The sequence below is a fragment of the Nipponia nippon genome, unplaced genomic scaffold, assembly GCF_047370975.1.
Source record: "Nipponia nippon isolate SJK-2023a ecotype South Korea unplaced genomic scaffold, ASM4737097v1 scaffold_10, whole genome shotgun sequence".
NCBI lineage: Eukaryota > Metazoa > Chordata > Aves > Pelecaniformes > Threskiornithidae > Nipponia > Nipponia nippon.
Window position 1 is genome coordinate 1,299,727 of NW_028262291.1, and position 19,775 is coordinate 1,319,501.

Here is a 19,775-nt window from a genome sequence, read left to right on the forward strand (position 1 = left end):
CTTGTGCCCACCTGAGCCCAACCCGAACTGTTCCTGAAGGAATGTGGAAGTACAGGCAGAGCTGAAGGCATGTGAGTACCCACTCCAGTGCTGGTGGCTGAGAGCACAGTCTTTGCACAGTGATTTAAGCACATGTCAAAGCTGGGTCTGCTGGAAGAGGGAGATGACTAGACAAATCCATGGTATTGGGATCAATGTGAGGATGGCAAACCTACTTTGGGGATGGGAGAGAGAGGTAATACAACTCAGTAGCTACTAAAGGGATGGCATTCTTGCTGGCTTTAGAAAAGACTTGAAAGCCACACTTCTGGAGAGAGTATTTGGCAAACCAGATTGCCAGCTAAGTGCTTAAACCAAGGTAATTTTCTCCTACTCATGTATGAAATTGTAGAGCCCGAGGCAGCTGGGTAAAACAGACTGTGTGGATCAACTGCTGTTAATCCACTCCAGGGAAAGGACGGTACCTGGATCTGACTACATCCCCATGGCTGAAAACAGGGCTCTGGCTTTACTGTCCTGCACATGCTGAGGATTAATCATGTCCTTTTTCAAAAAAGAGTAAGAGAATTGGGGAGAGCGGGGAGGGGGGGGTTGAAAAGAGGATTTCTTCCACCAGTCTCTTAATAGATTAGATGAAACTCTGATAGCTGGACCTTATAAGCAGCTCTGAGAAGCTTCTTGTCTTATAAAAACTGCCAATAATGTAGTTTTCCCCCTCCATGTAGTGTAAATGATCCTTTCCAGCTATGCCTTCTCTTCCCGCTGCCTTCCATAACCACCAGGCTCATCTGAGGTCTGATGGCACGGCTGGAAAGATGCCCACCGAGTCTGGATCAGGTCCCACATCTCCCAAGCCATCTGGGCTAGAAATGGGGGGTCACAGCTCCCCTGTCCTGCCTGAGCCTCAGGCTCCATCTCTGCTAGACTGCACCGAGCTCATTTCCACCCACGCAGGGGTGAAGGCAGCGACATGCCTTCACCATAGCAGGGGGTGCACGGGGCACAGGCAAAGGGGTCAGGTAGGGGCACCGTGGTTCCCCACACCAGTCGCTCCAGTCGTTAATCAGTAAAAAAGGCAGACTAAGTGGTGTCAGGGCCAGGCACATGCAGTGTCTGCCTTAGTGCTTGTAGCGTTGCATTAGGGAAGTGTTTGTCCCAGGGAATGGGAAACGCTACCCTAAACCCTACCTCTAGGAATCATAATTGAAGTCTTTTATTTTAGTTGACATAATTATGACAGATATTGTGAAAAGTGGCTCTGAGTGTGGCTAACAGAGTGAAGGCTGCCTGAGACTGCAGGTGCACAGGTACCTCACAAACAGCATTATCCCAGTAGAGCATTTATTTTTTTTTCTCTCATTTTCAACAGTAAGACATCCTAGCCCCCACGTTCAGCTTGTGACCTGCTACACCACCTTTGCTCCCACACCTGCTGCCTATACTTTTGCTTCCTCAGTCCTGCATTTCTGCAGTTGATTATTCCTGCCCAAGCACAGGACAGATGCAAAATCCCTTTTGAAATGCATCCTGCAATTGCCAGACAGTTTCTCCAACTTACCAAGACCATTTTGAATTCTTACTCTGTGCTCCAAGATGCTCGCAGCCTCTCCTGTCTTGGTAGTGTCTTCAAATTCAATTAGTGGACTCTCTTGACCCTCACTGAGGTCAATCACATTCACACTAAATACTGCCAGATTCTGCATAGATCGTGGAATACAATTTTCCAGTTATTCACCCAACCTGTAACAATTTCACCTAGTCTTTCCTCTTACATTGCTTAAGAGAATGCCATGTGAGACTGCAGCTAGAGCTAAAGCTGGGATACGTGATATTCACTATTTGTCCCCATCTCTACAACTGCTCCTAGGTCTGGCACGGAAACAAACAAGCTCTGTTACTTTCTAGGGATTGAAGCAACTCAGGTTGCTCTTTAGTGCCCTGATTTTTTGTCTCTCTCCATTTAAGAATAGGCAGTGTTTGCCAAATATTTTCTGGATTTCTGCAGACTTTACAGTCCTTCAAATGCTCTTGGAGATCAAAGCTAATGGCACTGATTTCTCTGATCACTGTTCATCTTACTGCTTTGAGTCTCCTGGGGAAAATGCCTTCAGGTCAGGCTGACTTAAAACAACTTTCTACTCTAAACACTTGTTTACCTGTTGGGGTTTTTCCCTCCTTGTGAGGGTCCAGCCAAGACCCAAGCATCCTTTGATGTACCACAACATTTGCAATACAGTGCTTGTAGGGCCAGTGCCTCTGCTATGTCTGAGTCACATACATGTGGTCAGGCTCAAGCCCAGAAAGAGATTATGATGTCCAGCGTACAGAAATCTCACTGCAGGAGACCCAGTCCTTGGGTTTTATCTTCCTACTATGCCACTTTTACAACAGGAGTCACTTGATGGCCCAACATGTGCCATACAAAAAAGGCAAGCAAATCATAAGCCCCAATAAAAGAACAACATATAAAACCAAAGGAAAAAATAACTCAAACAAGCCAACCCTAAAACATGCCACTGCAAAGTCTTTTGTGTTTATCATCATTTTTAACTTTGAAGGAAATGTTGTGCCGTTTCTTTACCACTCACAGAGCGACCGATGGCTGCTTTGGGGCGGGAAGCACTGAAAGTGGAACACCAGCTGATTGCTGGTACCTGTAAAGATCGCTGTACCTGGAAGAGGGTGAGTAATCAAAGAAGAAATTTTAGCTGTGTCAGTGCGGAGTTGTTCCTTTCCTCCTGCTCAAGAGGCAACACGAAGCCTAACCCTGGGAGAAGGAGACTCCTCCACTGGAGCGGGAGGCTGGGCTGAGTTAGGCAGCGAAGGGCAAGGCGTTAATCCCCGGCTTTTTTTTTTTTTTTTTTTTTTCGGTAAAGCCCCGGGCTGACAGCACTCGCCCGGGCCCGGGGAAGAGCTCGGTTACAGGCAGGGGTCGGTCCCACGGAGAGCATCCCCCAAGGGGGGCTCCTCCGCCGCCGGACCGCCGCGACGCGCCCCTCGCCTCCGGGCCGCGGCCGGGGCCGTGCGGGGGTCCCCGGCGGCGGCAGCTCCCCGGGGGGAACGGGGACGGGACACCGGGAGCCTGCCCCCCCGCCCCATAAGCCGCTTGGTGACCCAGTTGGAGCGGCGGGGGCCGGGGCCGGGGCCGGGCGGGGCTGCCTCACGGCGGCGGCGGCTCCTCCTCCCCGCTCCGCGGAAAGTTTGGGGCCGGCCGGCCGGTCTGCCGGAGCCGGAGCCGGAGCCTCGGCCGCGGGGCCGAGCACGGCTGGCGGCGGCGGGAGCGGAGCCGGGCACCGGCGGCGAGGGAGCTCCCATGCGCCGGGCCGGCGGGGCAGCGCCGCCGCGCCATGGGGAACGGCAGCGCCGGGGCCGCGCCCTGCAACGGCACCGCGCCCTGCAACGGCACCGCGCCCTGCAACGGCACCGGGCTGCCGCCGCCGCCGGCTGGAGGCCACAACATCGCCGCCCTGGTGCTGGGCATCCTCCTCATCTTGCTCATCGTGGGCGGCAACGGGCTGGTGTGCCTCAGCGTCTGCACGGAGCGGGCGCTGAAGACCACCACCAACTACTTCATCGTCAGCCTCGCCGTCGCCGACCTCCTGCTCGCTCTCCTCGTCCTGCCCCTCTACGTTTACTCCGAGGTGAGGCTGCCCGGGGGGCTGCGGGGGCACCGGTGGGACTGGGGCTTGTGGCCTTTGGGCCCGGGGGTCCTGAAAGTTACGGGACTGCGGGGTGGGATCGGCAAGAGACCAAGTATCGAGGGTTAAAGCCCCTCTCCGGGTTTGTTCCCCACCTGAATCCCTCCGCCCCTCGGGGCAGCCCCTGCCCTCCTGCTCTGCCCCCCGGCTCCGCTGCAGGGATGCTGTGCCGCTTTCAAACCTCCGCGGCTTTTCCCTCTTACTCTCCCACGGCATCGCTGCTCCCTGCAGCGCAAAACCGCTGCAGGACCATGAGTGATGGTAGCGGCAGACGGTTTAGTGCAAGTTCATGGGCTCCCCCGTTGTCCTCCCCAGGCGATTGCCGAGCTGCAAATGTACCGAGTGGAGATGCTCCAGGGTGTCTGCCCCGGGCCGGCTCAGCAGCTCTGGGGAGCCCTTGCGCTGCACACTTCCCAGGTTGCCATCAGCAAATGGTCAGGAAGGGAGAGAGTGCTCCTGTGCTGTGCTCCGTCTGGGGTAAGGTGAGCAGGTTTTGGTGATAAGGGAGATCTTTAGCCAGGGAAAAGGTTTCCATGTCACATTGAGTAGGGGAAGCTGTCTTTTTAGGGAGCTAGATGGGATTTGGTCACCCTGCATTGGTTTGTGGTCGGCTTGTTTCAGGGCTCCTCCTGGGAGGTGTGCTCTGCTTCGCGCAGGCCTGACCCTGCGTGCGGTGGTGGTCATGGAGAGCCACCTTGGGGGACTTTGGGTCAGGCTTTCTGTTTGCTCCGAAACCTGTTCACCCCTGAGACTGTGACAGCTGAGGGAAAGAAAAACAGGAGTGAGCTCCTGAGGCTGAGTGGTTTTGCATCTCTGCCTCTCTGTAAAAGGGAGATAAATGTTTACTGCCAGGGGATTGATAAAGCCTTGAGATTGCAGGGGGATTTGTTGGACTGGAGTGAGGAGGCTCGCGAGAGCCTGCCCATTAGTACCAGCCAGCGGCTCTTTCCCTGCTCAAGTGGATGAAAGCACCTGCAGGCCAAAATAGGAGTTGTTTTGCGCCTGCCCTTGCGGTAGCTGGTGGTGTGGAAGAAAGAGGAGTCCTCTTCTTTCCAGACGTGGGGAGAGCCAGGATGCAGCCTTGTGCACAGTGAGCAGCCCCCGCAAGCTGTAGTCGGGGGACTGGGTGGGGTGCGTGTGTCAGACGAACCTTGCGTTTTCTGATAGCCACATGATTTGTAAGGTGGTGGCTTAAGTGCTCCCCCAGGGAGCGAAAGGGGCTGTCCCCATGAGTGAGACCGAATGGCGTGGCTAACACAAGAGTGTACCGGCAGTGTGCAGGACTTAGCATCGCCCCTTCTCTCCCATGTCAGGGCTGCCGCTCAGCGCCTGACTGGGATGGGCCTAGACTTTCTTAAGCAAGGCAGGCTGCGGATTAGAGCTTAGGATGCTTTTAGCCTCTCTACCTGGTCCTAGGATTTTGCAGGACATTGTGACCTCTCTGGAGACAGAGGTATTCTGGAGGGACCGGTTCAGCTGGGGACCCATAAGAAGAACCCGTGAAGAACAGACGCATTAGATTCCTCTCTCTCTTCCCACTGCACTGACAGGAGCTCCCCTGTGGTGTTTGGGTTTGGTGGTTTTGCTTTTCCCTCGTTAACTCCATTTTGGTGGTTAGAAAGCCTCTGTCTTCATGATTCTTCTCAGCTACCTCTTGCTAATCGGAATTCCTTTTTTTTTTTCCCTTGCTCTTTCTGTTGTCTCTCCATGCCTCCAGTTCCCCATTCTGTGGGCAGACACACACACCAGTGTGGTTTCCTCTAGCCTGCAGGTTTGAGTTTTGCTGGCGTATGTAAAATGCTAGTTAACATAGTCTGGGGCACCTCTGAAAATGCTTCCAGTTGGGCATGAGCATTGTGGGGCTTTCCTTGGGTCCCACAGACATCCCACAAATTCTGGATGGGTGTTCAGCCCCGTATGAGTTTTAAAAACCTGGGCTGTCCAGCCCCTGCCTTAGCTATGATGATACTCTGTGTGTTCACTTCCATAGCTGTTCATAAACATCAGTTACGTGGTGTCATTCTTCCGTGTCTCTGCACCCAGGATATTAAACAACAGGGAATGAAGGTGGCATATGACAGAATTGTCTTTCCCTCCAACTTCTGCAGCTCCTGCAACAAGGCAGGCTTTCAGAGGCGTAAGAGACCCTGTAAATAGAGCACGCACCAGGATCTGCACCCCTCCCACTCAGCAGTCACGCACAGGTACTGGACAGGTATGGAGAGAAAAGGAGCTCTGTGCAGCAATCACAGCCTCCTCCAGCAGGCAATGGGGTTTTGAAATGTAGGGCAGCTTGGGGTGTTGTCTGTGTCGAAGCAGTATCCATTTCGTGCCTGGAAGTTCCTCTGTGGGCTCAGAGCCCGTAGTGCCCATGTTCATTTTTAATAATCTTCTATATTTGGTGCAGGATTTGCAGCTCGTTTTGTTCTGAAATATGCTAAGGAAAAGTGAGAGTAGCCATTGAGTCAGTGCCAGGGACAGAATTTTTGTGTTGTTTTTGGTTTTTTTTTTCTTTTCTTGGAGGCAAAAGCAAAAACTGTGGGTCAGAATCAGATGCTCGGACGGGGGGTGCAGTGTATAGTGATTGTTGCTGTTTAAAACTAGCTTGATTTCAACTTGCATTCTGTGCCATTGCATTTAGCCTCTGAAAATGTGGCACAGACAGTCCTGAATGTTCAGTTCAACCTTTATTCCTGGTGTGGGTTTTTTTGTTTGGTTGTTTTCTTTAACTTTAGTACAGCTCCTGACAGTGTAAAGGTGGACTTTGAGGCCTTATTGGAAAATGTGAAAACCGGCTGAGCGGGTGGTTTTTTGCTTCTTGTTCAGCAGGAACAGAACAATAAACTCTGACCACTTCCTTAATTCAGCAGGAGAAGCTTGGTTATCTTGTGCTTTTTTCCTGGGAGACAGCTTCTTGTGTTAGGTTTTTGGAAACATCCCTCCCAGTCGGGGCTTTAGAAGACAGCTGGAGGGATTTAACTTTTGAGGTGACATCTGACATCCCCACAAAACAGCAGATCTCCCACAAGCTCCAGTGGGGACAGGATTCCTTCCTGTGAGATGTGGATTATGCTTTGCTGCTGTTCACAGAAGCCTGAGCACAGCGGGAGAGGCCTTGATCTCGACTTATTTCTAGTTAAGAAAGCTTATTCCGATGCGTTAGGAGCATTTGTTGACACATACTCTCCTTTTGTATTTCTGAAAGAGCCAGCATAACTTTTTGTCGCGCTAAACTCTTAGTCCATGGTGAGGATTCATAGATCTTGGCTGTAGGAAGCCAAATTGTGTGTTAGTTCTCTCTGGATGTCCCTTGTTTCTGTCTGCAGGGTTGGAGGATTGCTGAAAGCAGGTGCCTGACAAGGGGGAAATTGGTGTGTGCGGTCACAACTGTTTCTTTTCTGTACCATTTCTCAGTCACGGCAGTCTTGACTGGAACCAGAGCATTGGAGAAGGGCAGGGAAGTGGGGCCATCTAATGCAAACCTCCTCCGGTCCTGTCCTCTCACGTGCAGCTTATGGGAGAAGCACCACGGTGGTGCAATGGCTTTCTGGTGGTGAGCAGGAGATGGTGTCTGTTTCTCCTGGCCAGTTGTGGTCCTGTTGCACTAGGCTCCCTTAACGCATACAAAAATGGACAGTCCTTGGCTGAGAGAACTTTCTTTGGAGACAGGGCAGTGGTGTAGGAAATCAGCATCTCCCACAGACTGGAGCCGTGTGGCTCTCTCCAGGCGTGCAGGAGAGCCTGTAGACCTCTGCTCCCCACAGACCAGCCTTCTCTGTGGGAGACGAATGTTTTCCCCTGAGTCCTGCCCTGTCCTAAATCTCTCTCTAGCGTTCACTCTGCATTGTTGGGAGTTCTTCAGGCTGTATCTTTTCATCATTAATTTGTCCTGTCAAATATACCTACCTTAGCAGCTCAAGTTAACACTTGGGGCCTTAATGAGAAAGAGTGTTAAAACTGATGTGATGAAGCTGGCCTTCCATAAATCCAAATGTTGCTGTCATTTATCAGTTCTGCTCCTCCACAACTTGATGTAACCAAGAAGCACCCTATGGATGAGAAGGGAAGAAACATCAGCTTTCCACTGGCTTAAAGCATCCATTTCCAAACTGAACAGCTCCTGAGACTGTGGACGTGAAGTGAATTCCTGACAGGGCAGTGTTTACAGCCAGTTTCTCTTTTGCAGAAATACACCATCTTTAAAGAAAACCAGGTGAACTTCTGTACCCTGACCATTCCTCATTCTGTTTGGAGCGCTGGTTTGGATGGAGGTGGATTAGTGCTCTTTGCCATTTGTCTTGTTAGCTGCTACACAGGGTGACTGAGCCGACGTGCAGGTATCGGTACGTACCCAGGCAATCATATGCCAAATGAGAATGTGGGGAAGCAGATGTGCCCAGTGCCTTCTACTGAACTCATTAAAACACGGAACAAAGACATGTTCTAGTGTTTGCCCGTTGTTAATTACCACACAGCAGGCTGCCCTGATATGCAGAAGGCACTTATCTTCCAACTTGCTGGGGAATCTCGGCTCTTAGCGTGACAGGGAGAGGTAAAAATCCACAGGGAAGGTGGACTGCTCTTCTGCAGCGGCCTTGTCTTTCTGATGAGAGTGTGAAGTGCTCTCCTAGCAATCCAGTGCAGTAAGGCAAGGATGATGGGAACCAAGGGGGAAGGAGGTGGCCTGGGGCACTCCCCCAGGTCCACGGTAATTCCCCAGGGGCAAAGCCCTGCTTTTGTGTGAAGAGAGGCCAGGACAAGATACCAGAGTCTGCCTGGAGCATTGATAGCACTGGAAATGTGGGTTATCGCTCCCCTGAGGCAGTGAGGACACATGAGAAAGCAGAGCTACAAGGTGCAGCAGAGGTACTGCAAAATATCATCAGGCTCTGAGTGGCTTTGCCCACTAGAAACCTGCAGGGAGGGAGCTGCATGGCTGCAAAGGCTTGTCTTTGCATTTAACTGCTTCCTCTGCCCAAAGACTCTGTGACAATGGCAGGAGCCACAGCAGCAGTTTATATAGTCCTCATTAACTGGAGGCATTCCCAGCAATTAGGGCAGGTGCCAGGCTGAGCAACTCTTGTACTCTGCTGCGGAGCGTACCTCCTACCTGCCTCGCTCTGCAAACCCTCCCTTTGATCAGCTCGCGCTTAATCCCTGCGAGTGCCTGCGCTGTGAACGGGGCCTGATCCGGGAAGCTGCTGGCAGGAGCCCTGTAAGGCACCGTTACGTAAACATCTTTGCCACTAAGATCTGTGTAATTGATTACGATAAAGAGGAAACCGTTTTAGCAGATCTGTGTGTTTACCTGTCCGCTTCTCCAGGTCAGGGAAGGTGAGTCTTTCCAAGCAGGCACTCTGCCTCGCGGATCCTCGGAGTGATAGAGCAGCCAGTACTAATTACATAAGCTGTTTTCTTGGTGAGGGTGATGCTGTTCTGCATAAAACTTTCAGGGTGTCAGCGTACCACTGGTATAGAACGATCTCTTTTTTTGCAGCATGTCGTGTGCCTGTGATGCAGCTCTTCTGATGAGAGACCAGACCTCCACCCTCCAAATTTTCTGTGGCTCTCTGTGAACGCGTGTCATCTTTTTTGCAGAAGTATTCGAGATTAGTCTTTTCTGGACTCTTTAGTGGAAATAGATGTTTTTCTAGGCCTGACTGATGTCTGAGACACACAGTCTCTGCACAAAATACAGGGGAGGTGATACAGACCAGCAATTACAAACCAGTGCTGAGGATGTTATTTTCAGTGACCAATAATGGGGGGGTGTCTTTGAATTTTGCGCCCTCATAATGTTTCAAGTGGATGACCAGACTTGCTTGTCATTTCTGAAAAACCTTGACCTCCGTGATTTAAGTCAAGAAAGGATGCTAGAGCAGACATGAGGCCACCTTTGTCTTCTGTCCCACTCCTTCTCCTTCCTCTCCCCTTGCAGGTTGCGTTGTGTCTTCTGGAGAACATAGCAGTCGTCAAGGCTCATAAAAAACGGCCCAGAGTCAGCTTCTTGTGGGCATTTGGACAATTCTTTGACTCCGATGCTGGACTTTGCCCACTTGCAAGGATTATTACTCTTATTGGTGTCATAGCCTTCTCAGCAGGCCTGGGCTCTTAGGATTAGCACTTTCAGTCTCTCCATGCTGTGCACTTGAGCCACGGCCTCACTGAGGGCAGGCAGGTGCTTGTTCGGAAATTCAGCTGGGCATCTCCTAATTCAGTTGCAGGCTGCTGGTTCCTGGGTATCTTGTTTCAGATGCCATCACCACCAGAGACCAAAGGATCACTTTGTGTGCTCTGCTTCTTAGTGAGCCTGTTTGCAGGGCTGGCAAGAGAGGCAGGCATGAAACTGCTGTGTGGTGCCGTGCAGAAGCGTGTGGCAGGACTGAGGTAAGAGCTGTTAGCATAGGAAATAAGACTAAAACCTTTGGCCCTGTCCTGGCTCATGCCCTCAGGAGCGCTGGCAGTGTAAGAGCTCTTCTGGCATCAGGCTTTTTGCCAGAAAGCAGATTTTTTCTTACAAATCATCTGTGCTTAGGAACAGGGACATCAAAACGACCTGAACTGGGAAGGCAGCCTGCAAGGGTGTTTGAGAAGTCAAGTCTGGCTCCCGCCATCCACCATCCTATAAAATCTTTTCCATAACCTGTTTGTGTTCTTTGTAAGAAGCAGCTGGGTTTGTTCCTCCTCTGCGCATAGCGGTTGATCCAGAGCCTAAGTGCCACCTGTAGTGAGATATTGGTGTCTTGTAAGAGACCGCAGTGGCTGCATGTGAATTTACTGGCATTGCCAACCTAGGTCAGCTCAACAAGCAGCCAGTCTGCACCTGGAAATACCGCTTTGAAAGGGGTTCGGCTTGCGTCCCGAGAGGCGATCATTATCACCTTCCTGTAAACCCTCCTTGTCTGCCAGGAAGCTGAGCTAAGGGCAGAGCGTGACCCTCCCTGCCTATAGAGTTTTCCATCTTCTTCCAAGAAGTGATGCCTGGAGGTTTCGAGTGTGGTGGTTAATATCCCTAACCTCACTATTTAAGGCTCACACTATATCCTCGCCAGAGCCGTGCAGGGCATGTCATCAGCTGTAGAAAAGTCGTAGCAGGTAGGCTGGCTTGTGGGGTTATATTTGCAGCTTTGTTTTATTTTGTTAAGGGAGATGGCTTGCCTGCAGAGCATCGTTTTGCTGTGCAACTAGCTGTCAGTGTCTCGTCAGCAGCAGCACCGCTGATCGTGCATCGCTGGAGAAAAACAAAGGGCCTCACACTGAAAAAGCAGAGAATGCAAAAAAGTTGATGGAAGTGGAGTTGCTCCAGAGCACTTCTTAAAGGCGGCTTGAGCTGTTTATGATCCCTAAAGCTTTACGCTGTGTGCCTCGGTGGGCTAATCTTCTGCAACCTCCCGTAATTAGGTACCACTGAATCACATGACCCAGCAAAGCCAGCTCTGCCTCTAATCCAAAGTCACTCCCCCATCACAGAGCTGCTTGGCGCATTTTGCTAAGGTGGGCAGGCGAGAAGCATGGTATAATGGGGAGTCCTCTCAAGTCAGAGTCTTGGGGGTTGGTGGGGAAAGGGAAGGGTTTATAGCATTTGCTGAGTGCCCAACTTGACTCTCACAGCAAAGGCTGTGTCCTCTGAAGGTGCTGCAGCCGGAGAGCTCTTGCCCTTTTCAAAATCACTTAGTTCCCCAAAATCACAAACAGGTTTTGAAAACTGGCCCAGAATCAAATTTCCTCGCTCATAAACTGAACTGAACTTGTCAGGCTCCCAGTGAGCTTGGCAAAAATTTGAGGGTTGTTTTTTCGGGTTCAGCTCCCAAATTCAGTTTGGGGTGGTTGATCTGTGCTAGAGCAAAGGCAGAATGAAGCGTTCGGGTCTGAATCCAGCCCTCCCCGGAGGTTTGAGCTACCTCTCAAGGAGATGGCTATATAAAAATAGCCATACAGTTTTTTCGGAGTCTACTTTGGCTTTACAGCTCCACTAATCGTAATCCTGGGCGTGACATCATTGCTGCCCGGTGTTAATCCTGGCAGAGCTGCCTGCCCCCTCGCCCTGGCAGGGGCAGGGGTTTCTGCCCTCGCCCGGCGTTCCGTGGGGAGCGTTACCCACGTGGCTCTGTTTTGTGCGCTGGGAGGAGTAAAACCAGAACCTATCCTTTAGCATCTGTATCTGAGCAAATCTATACCCAATTCCTGAACCGCGTGCAAGGCCAGCAGAGTTAGACTGTATGAGTGCCAGCTGACTATTGCTATAGGTTCGCTTTGGAGAGAGACTGGAGGTGACACCCGCTTCTCTGGGTGGCTTGCTTCTGGGTTACTTAAACAGAAGCCTTTTTTCCCCTACTTCTCCTGTTTTACGACCAAATACAGCGATGGTCTAATCATTTCTCTTCTTGGCTTCATCCCATCGCTCCTCACTTTGCGCTGGCCCAGGGGCCGAACTCCTCTGCCCACCCTTGGCACCTCCTCCACCATCCCCGTGCCAGCTGCCAGGCATTTCGCTTCCTCTCCTAAGCTGCTGAATTGCTTTTTTTGGCTTCCACTCTCGTTTCTTAACACCCGCCTCCCCAGATTGGACAAGATTTTTCTGGTACCGAAGGGCTTATGTCGGAGCTAATCCCGGAAGGTGGTGGCAGGGGCCGTGCTCCCCAGCGTGGCGGCTGTGTGCGGGCCAGGGGCTTCCCGGGCTGGGCAGAGCCCCTCAGCCGCGGCTCTCCGCTCCGAGCAGCTTCATATAGACGTGTAACATCTGTGTCCTAAATATGAATACGTGGCATGTAACAATGTGTTACCTATGGTTTATGTATTTTACTGCATATTACCACAATATAGGATACGTAATACAGACATTATTTTTATGTGTTCTATATTATATTGTTATATATTAATGCACCGTATAACACATATTATTAATACATTGATAAATGATATGGATAAAAATATATTATACATATATAAAATAGAAGAAAGTCCCTGGGACCAATACATATTTATATATATAAAAATAATTTTTATATAGCACATTATGTATAGGTAAAAATATATAGTAAATTATATATATTACATGTAGCGATATATATGTTATAGTAATATTTATTATGTATAATAAATATTTTTATAATAGTAAGAGTAGATGTAGAGTATATATAGTGTTCGGTATTTTGCAAAGTCCCAAGGGTATTTTATATTTATATTTGTATACAATCTAATTTTTAATAGTATATATAATAACTTTAAATCTAATTTATACATGTATTACATATACAGCATATATTATGCAGAAATATATGGATAAACTATATATAATGTATAAAATGTTATATATTGCATTGATATATAATGCAGAAAAACATTTCGAAGCCCCTCTATATGCACAATATGTATAAATGCCTACTATATTATATATTTTACATTACAGCAATAGATAATACATAGCTTATTAGTATATATACACACTATTTTATACATGTGTGTGTTCTATATAATATATAAAGAATATATATAGCTATGTATATTCTGTATCTGTGGGACTCTGCAAAGGGGCTGAACTGTCGGGCTGTGCCCTGGCCCTACCTGGCAGCAGCCGGCTCCCAGCAGCACGGCTGTCGATCCCCACGGAGCCGCGCTGGGCTGAGGCTTGTGCAAAGGGCGCTGCGGGGGCAGCCCAGGCACGGCGGGCAGAGGCGTTCCCGGGAGCTGGTGGTGCTTTTTGCAACAGCTCAGCTCCTTAAATTCTGCGGTAGCCTGTTCAGAGGGTGACCGCAAGCTTCTGCGTTAATATGACTGTGAAGGAGCGTGAGCTAAAGAAAAAACCCATATGTGTTTGTGTATATACTATATATAAAATAGCTGAATGGCTAAGCATTAGTGTGATTGCTAGAGAATAGAGCTGCAAGCCGCTAGTAGAAGACCTGTGTTTGAGTTGGACATGACAAGCGCCCCTTGCTACCGAACGCTTTGTTTTCAAGCTAAAATCGTACACCTATTTGTACGGCACGTTGAATACAGGGTTTGGGTTCTTAACCTAACCTGTCTCCGTAGAGAGACCCAAGGGATGGTGGGGTTTGCTTGGCAGTCACAAACTGGGAGGAGAAATTCTCTGCTGGCGTAGTAGGAACAGCCCATTGAGCCCTCCTGGCTTGCCTGTGCGGGTGTGAGTGCATTGCCGGGTCTCTGCCTGTGCTGAACAAGCTCATGGGAATCACGGCACGTTGGCACGGAGCAGGAATGGGCTTGAGCTGACGCTTTTTCTGCGTCAGCCTAAAAGGTGCTTTAATGGTAAAGCAACGGGCTGGTTTTACAACTGGGCGAGACCAGCGCTTGGTTGGAACAAACGTCTGCGAGTAGTTCTTGGTAGGTGTGCTAGCTTAAGCCATTGCTGTCCTGCTTTCTGTCCTCAGCCACAGGCTGTGCAGTCTGTGCCGCTGGCTGAGAAATGACCCAGCTGCAAATCAGAAAGTCTCACGGCTCCTGGAGTGAAGGTGTGAGCAGCCTCTTGCGAACCCCTGCCTCCCAGCCCCTGCCCTAAGGAGGGGATGTCCCAGTCGCGATGCGAGGACAGCTTGGGATCTGAAAGTACCTGTAGCTCCTGTTTCAGCCATAGCGGGGTGATGCTTAGGAGGAGCAGCACCATCTGAAAATACGATTTGTCTGACCCCCCAGGGAGGAGGATTCTTTGCCTGGCAAGTGAAATACATGCTCCGTTCCACAAAAAAGACCCTCGGACAGCTCAGACCTGTCCCTTCTTGCTGCGCTCATCTTATTTCTTGCCAAATAACCCCTCCCCGTTCCCTGCCAGCACTACCGCTTTGTGCCCTGCTCCTTACAGAAATAGCGCGCAGGCCCAAGACATCGTTACATCAGATACAAGAAGCTTGGTTTGTTGTGCCTGGAACTGAGTGGTTTTTACAAGAATTTAATTTGGAGTCAGTGCTTGCAGACCACACACAGAGGTCTGGCTTCTGAGTGGCGTGGGATGACAGAGCTTTATATGTTTGATACAGGGGAACGAGGGAACCTTTCTTCCTCTTGACTGCTGAACTAGGATGGAGGAGTTCAGCTTGAGCTGAGCGGGGTTTTGAGCCCCTCTTTTACTGTCAGGGAAAAACAAAAAGGCACCCTCTCTTGTTGTACTAAAATTAGGATGTTTATAAAAATTCTCTTTGTGGTCTCATCCTAGAGGCAGTCGTCCCGGTGTGGGGAAGGAAAGCTGACATTCAGTGCATCAGCTTTGGATGCAGGCGGGGCTGGACCAGTGTTTGGTGCGATGTGCTGAAAAATGAAGCCTGACTTTTATATCTGTGCTCCTTGAGCTTTTCCTTCCATTCCCATTTTCCAATAGCCGGGTTCACAGCACACTGCTGAGCAAACGTTCCTGTTCCACAAACTGTATCGATAAACCGCAACCCCTTGGGCATTTTCTGGCTTTGTTGGGTTTTTCTTCTGAGGATTATTTGGGATGCAGTACTGTAGATTTTTAACTGATCTCTTTTGCATAGCAGCGTCCACATTTCCAAGTAATACGGCCCAATGACACACGTCTGGTCACGTCCTCTTCGCTGGCAGCACTTCTGCTTTGCCCTGGGTGCCTGCAATTGTAGAGAGAGCAAACGAGATTATATCTGACTAGCTTGAACAGAGTCTCAAGAGGCTGGCCTTGTGCTTAGCATGACAGAATGAAACAGTTGTGTAACACAGAAATTATTCACAGCCTCTGCAAACAGCATGTTGGAGCAGTTTGGACATGAAAAATAGAAGAGGAGCTTTGTCGCTGTCACTTGTTGCAGAGCCTCTCCCTGCTGCCTCAGTGACCCCGGCTAGCGATGCTGCGCAGCGAGTGCCCAGCCTGCCCAGCGTTACCGGGGAGGTTTTGGGGTGCTGAGTTGGGTGAGTTTGGGGGTTTTGAGCCTGCTGGCTGTCACTCTGCACTAACCCAAGGCAGGGGCTGCCCTGCGTCCATTATTCTGCCCAGCACGATTTGCTTGGCAATGCTGATGGTCCGCGGGCTCAATTCTCCAGCCAGGCCAGAACTGTGAAGCCCCGAGAGCGCTGTGAGCTCTCGTGTGGGGCTATTCCCGTGTGCCACTGCTTTACGGGAAGGGGAGACTCGTGCCCCGGGCAGGACTGCTCGATGTCAGGCTGCTTGTTTGGGGGAAAACGTGAGTGGCTGAGGAGCCCAGGCACAGAGTTCTTTTGTGTCATTTTAAAGGCAGTGGGACATGGCATCTGCTGACCCCCGGGGTCTTTTCAGTTCCAGGGAGGCGTGTGGTCCCTCAGCACGGTGCTGTGCGATGCCCTGATGACCATGGACGTGATGCTGTGCACGGCCTCCATCTTCAACCTCTGCGCTATCAGCGTGGATCGGTAAGTGCCTTCCTCCTCACGCCAGAGGAGGGAGCGCTGTGTCCTGGCTTCAAGCTGCTTCCACACGCGCCCTCGCCAGGGTCCCGGATCCTGTCCTCCCCGAGGAGGGTGTTCTGCCCCCCGTGCCCCTCATCAGTACCCTTGTGGTGGCCCAGCTGAAAGCAGAGTTGTGTGCCGAGGCCCGAGCTGTCCCTTTGGGTGCCCTTCTGAGGGGGGAGACTGGTTGTAGCCCAGGCCTTGGCTATGCAAGTAAATTAATAGGGGGGAAGGACGGTGGCAAGCAGCTTTGGGACCACTCGGTTACGTTACCCGTGGTGACACCACCGTACTAGGATTGACTCACCTGGGGCTTGTATTGGCAGGTTCATCGCTGTTTCCATCCCACTGAACTACAACCGGCGACAAATCGACCTGCGGCAGTTGATCCTTATATCCACCACCTGGATATTCGCCTTTGCTGTAGCATCCCCAGTCATATTTGGTCTCAACAATGTCCCAAACCGGGACCCCAGCTTGTGTCAGCTGGAGGATGACAACTACATCGTCTACTCCTCCATCTGCTCCTTCTTCATCCCTTGCCCCGTCATGCTGGTGCTCTACTGTGCCATGTTCCAGGGGCTGAAGCGTTGGGAAGAAGCCAGGAAAGCCAAGCTAAGGGGCAGCATCTACGGGGCCAACAGGAAGCTCTATCACCCCTCAACCTTGATTGAGCGAGCGCAGACCGGACTGGGGTCAGGGGAGCGCAACCCTTACGCCCGCTCTGACCGCCCTGGGGACTATGTGATGGACAATGGGATCCAGACTGTCTCCTACCCACACCTCAAGTACCCACCCCCAGGACACAGTCGGAAGCGGGCCAAGATCAACGGCCGGGAGCGGAAGGCCATGCGGGTGCTGCCTGTCGTCGTCGGTGAGTAGCAGTCGGTGCTGGCTGGGGAAGGGCGGGAGACGTGCTGCGTTGGCAGCCTGGCGGGACGTGTTTGAACCTGGCGCAGTGAACATGCGCTTTGCAGCCTCCCCTACCAGGAGCCAGACTGCCCAGGCATGGGTGCTGGGACAGCCACGAGAGCTGTCATGCTGAGAACCACGCTTTATCCTTGCTGGAGGAGGGGAGGCTGAGATAAAAGCCACCGCCCTCTTGTTCCCCCTCCCCAGTGCCGCGTCTTTGGGCCTCCTCCCTCTCCATCGTGCATGGACTCGTTTTAACACCCACCCTCCCTTGTTCCCGTGGAACAGCCTGGTTGTGGCTTAAGACCTGCTGCACCCATCCCTCGGTGCGAGAGGGTGTGAGAATCCCAGTACCCCTTTGAGCCAGAGCAGTGCCAACAAACACCCGCCTTGGGAAAGAACGTACGTACAGCGTTCAGAATCCAGCCTTGTCTTCAAGGTAAACCTCTGACTCCTGGTATCTTAAACGCGAACCCCAAACGAGACATAACTTAGACTTCATCGAGGGTTAGGATGAGAAAGACATCCTAAATTTTTTGTCTGGGCGCAAGCCCAGCTCTACGTGTCAGCACATCTGCTGCTTTTTCCCTCAGCGCTCTGAGCTGTCTCCGTTCTTCTTTGGCCCAGGCTGCGTTTGTTCAGTTAAACCCTTTTTAACATTCACATCGCTTTCTCTCTTTAATGTCCTTCTGGCAGGTGCTTTCCTCTTCTGCTGGACACCTTTTTTTGTGGTCCACATTACCAGGGCTCTCTGCAAGTCCTGCACTATTCCCACTCAAGTCACCAGCACTGTCACTTGGCTGGGTTACGTCAACAGTGCTCTCAACCCCATCATTTATACCGTTTTCAACGCGGAGTTCAGGAACTTCTTCCGCAAAGTCTTGCACCTCTTCTGCTGAGGCTCTGGAACTGGTGGGGAGAAGGAACGACCAGGCTGGTTTTTTGTATAGTTCATTAAAGATCTATTTCTGCCTAAGGTCTGCTGTCTTTGTTGGGAGGAGGGAAGGGAGAGCCGGCAGCTAAAGGGTGCTGGTTCCCAGCCCTTCAATAAGGAGTTACAGGTGAGTACCACAGGATATTTTATTGCGTCGTTTTCCTCCCAAGCCTGGCTGTCCGTGGCTGCGAGTGGTAATTTTAGATTTACCCGTCCAAAGGCAGGATGATGTCATTGCCAGGTCTCCAGAATTCCTTACCAAGCCGGACAATAGCTCCCAGGAACCATTTCCAAGCCTGCAGGAAAAAAATCCTTTCTACCTTTTGGTAAAGCTGAGCGCAGGGACGGGGGGGCAGCCAGGGGAGCAGCTCGGGCTGCTCTCTGCCGCGCAGGAGGGAAGAAAGCGATTATTGCACAGAACAGCAATCGTCTGAGTAACGATTTTGGTACAGGGTTGGTGCTTTCCAAGGGGTAATTCGTTTGCTTAGAAACAAAAGGTAAAAAGTACTGCAGGGAGGGCTAAAGCTTTTCTTTGACTAAGACTAACAATTGCTCCGTCAATTTATCATCAACAAATAAACATGTTAAAGTCCCAGGGTGATTATATTGTAAAGTTTTGTGTTCTGTAGTCTGGCACGGCGTTGGGGCACAGCTGCCCCGCATACCGGGGCTCTGATGGGACGCTCCCCGAGACCTTTAATTACAGGTGGCGCCGACCTACAATTTTTTCATTTAGGAAAGTTGCCCCGCTCTCTTCCAATTTTTTTTTCCCCTTAAAAGACTCTGGAAAGCCAAAAGCGGGACAGCAACCAAGGCACAGACTACGCAGCAAGGCTGGCGGAGCACTCGCTCTGTGTTTGTGTAAGTTGCTGCCCGCTCACCGACGCAAGGAGGAGACCCGGCAACCTCGCGTACCTGCTGTCTCGGCTCACCTCTTCCTGCAGCTGAATCCAGGCAGAGCTCTGCTCCGGGGCGGGCGGCTCTGCAAGGTGAGCCAAAGGGGTGACGCGACAGAAATATTTTCCAACTGAAAGCCGTGTTTGACATTGAAAGTGCAGCTTTCGCACTCCAAAGGTGCCCCTTCAGAGCCAACCACTGCATTCTAATGCGCGATGCTGCTCTCGCCCTCGTTTCTTTGGGAAGCGACTCGATCCACGGATTCACTGGACTGCGACTTGGCAGCCTTCTCTGGGAACAGCACCTCTGCTCGGAGCGAAGCAGCAGCAGCAGCAGCACTGCTTGCTGCCCGTCCGCCCCCGCGCTGAACGACCAGCTCACAGCTTGCACACAGGCTCCGCCGCGGTGCCGGGAGCTTCGCGCCCGCGGGAGGGTGCCACGGAGGCAGGCCGCCAAAACCAAACAGGCGGTGTAGCCCAACGGCAGCGCGAGGTGTTCGACGCTCCGCGCCGTTCCATTTAGTCCGCGTCTTAATGGGCAACAGACGGAGGCAGGCAACCCTGTAAATTAGCTGGATTACTGCGGGCTTGATTAAGACTGTCTTTTCAATTAACTGATTGTCTTTCAGCTTTGGAAAACAGGCAATCATAATTTAACAGTGGGAGAAGAAACTATTACAAATCCTGAAGTATCACTCTGGGAAGCAGGAGTGAGCATTTTGCTATGGGAACCTAAGGAATTGCCTCCTCTTTCCTTCCCAGGAGTTTTACATGGGTAAACTCTGTTCTCATCCCGGCTTTCCGTTAGAGAGTGGCTTCCTCCAGGAGGCCGCCAGGCTGCCGCCGCCAGTTCCTCACCCGCGCAGGGAACGCCAGCGGCGCTGCCTGCCTCGCCCACGAGCTCTGCGCTAGGAGGAATAACTTTTCCAGTGAACGGCCGGAAAG

General features: G+C 51.3%; 1 protein-coding gene across 2 annotated transcripts; it reads left to right on the forward strand.

Annotated features, from left to right (window-relative positions):
• Positions 1-18,038, forward strand: DRD4 (dopamine receptor D4). Of its 2 annotated transcripts, XM_087738446.1 has the most exons (6): positions 1-71; positions 2,591-2,682; positions 2,877-3,641; positions 15,940-16,052; positions 16,415-16,962; positions 17,697-18,038. In XM_087738446.1, exons 3-6 carry the CDS (start codon positions 3,348-3,350, stop codon positions 17,897-17,899), a joined length of 1,158 nt encoding a protein of 385 aa, XP_087594572.1. In that variant the 5' UTR covers positions 1-71; positions 2,591-2,682; positions 2,877-3,347; the 3' UTR covers positions 17,900-18,038. The 2 variants fall into 2 exon arrangements, with proteins under 2 accessions (XP_087594572.1, NP_001289299.1); NM_001302370.1 differs by lacking the exons at positions 1-71; positions 2,591-2,682 and having other exon boundaries at positions 3,348-3,641; positions 17,697-17,974.
• The last annotated feature ends 1,737 nt before the right edge of the window (positions 18,039-19,775 follow it).

Bases quoted from the DNA above. Each gene is read 5' to 3' on its own strand.
- DRD4 (XM_087738446.1), top strand. From the start codon at position 3,348: ATGGGGAACGGCAGCGCCGGGGCCGCGCCCTGCAACGGCACCGCGCCC. The intron at 16,053-16,414 runs GTAAGTGCCTTC...TTGTATTGGCAG, and splicing joins TGCGCTATCAGCGTGGATCG to GTTCATCGCTGTTTCCATCC. The intron at 16,963-17,696 runs GTGAGTAGCAGT...TCCTTCTGGCAG, and splicing joins GGTGCTGCCTGTCGTCGTCG to GTGCTTTCCTCTTCTGCTGG.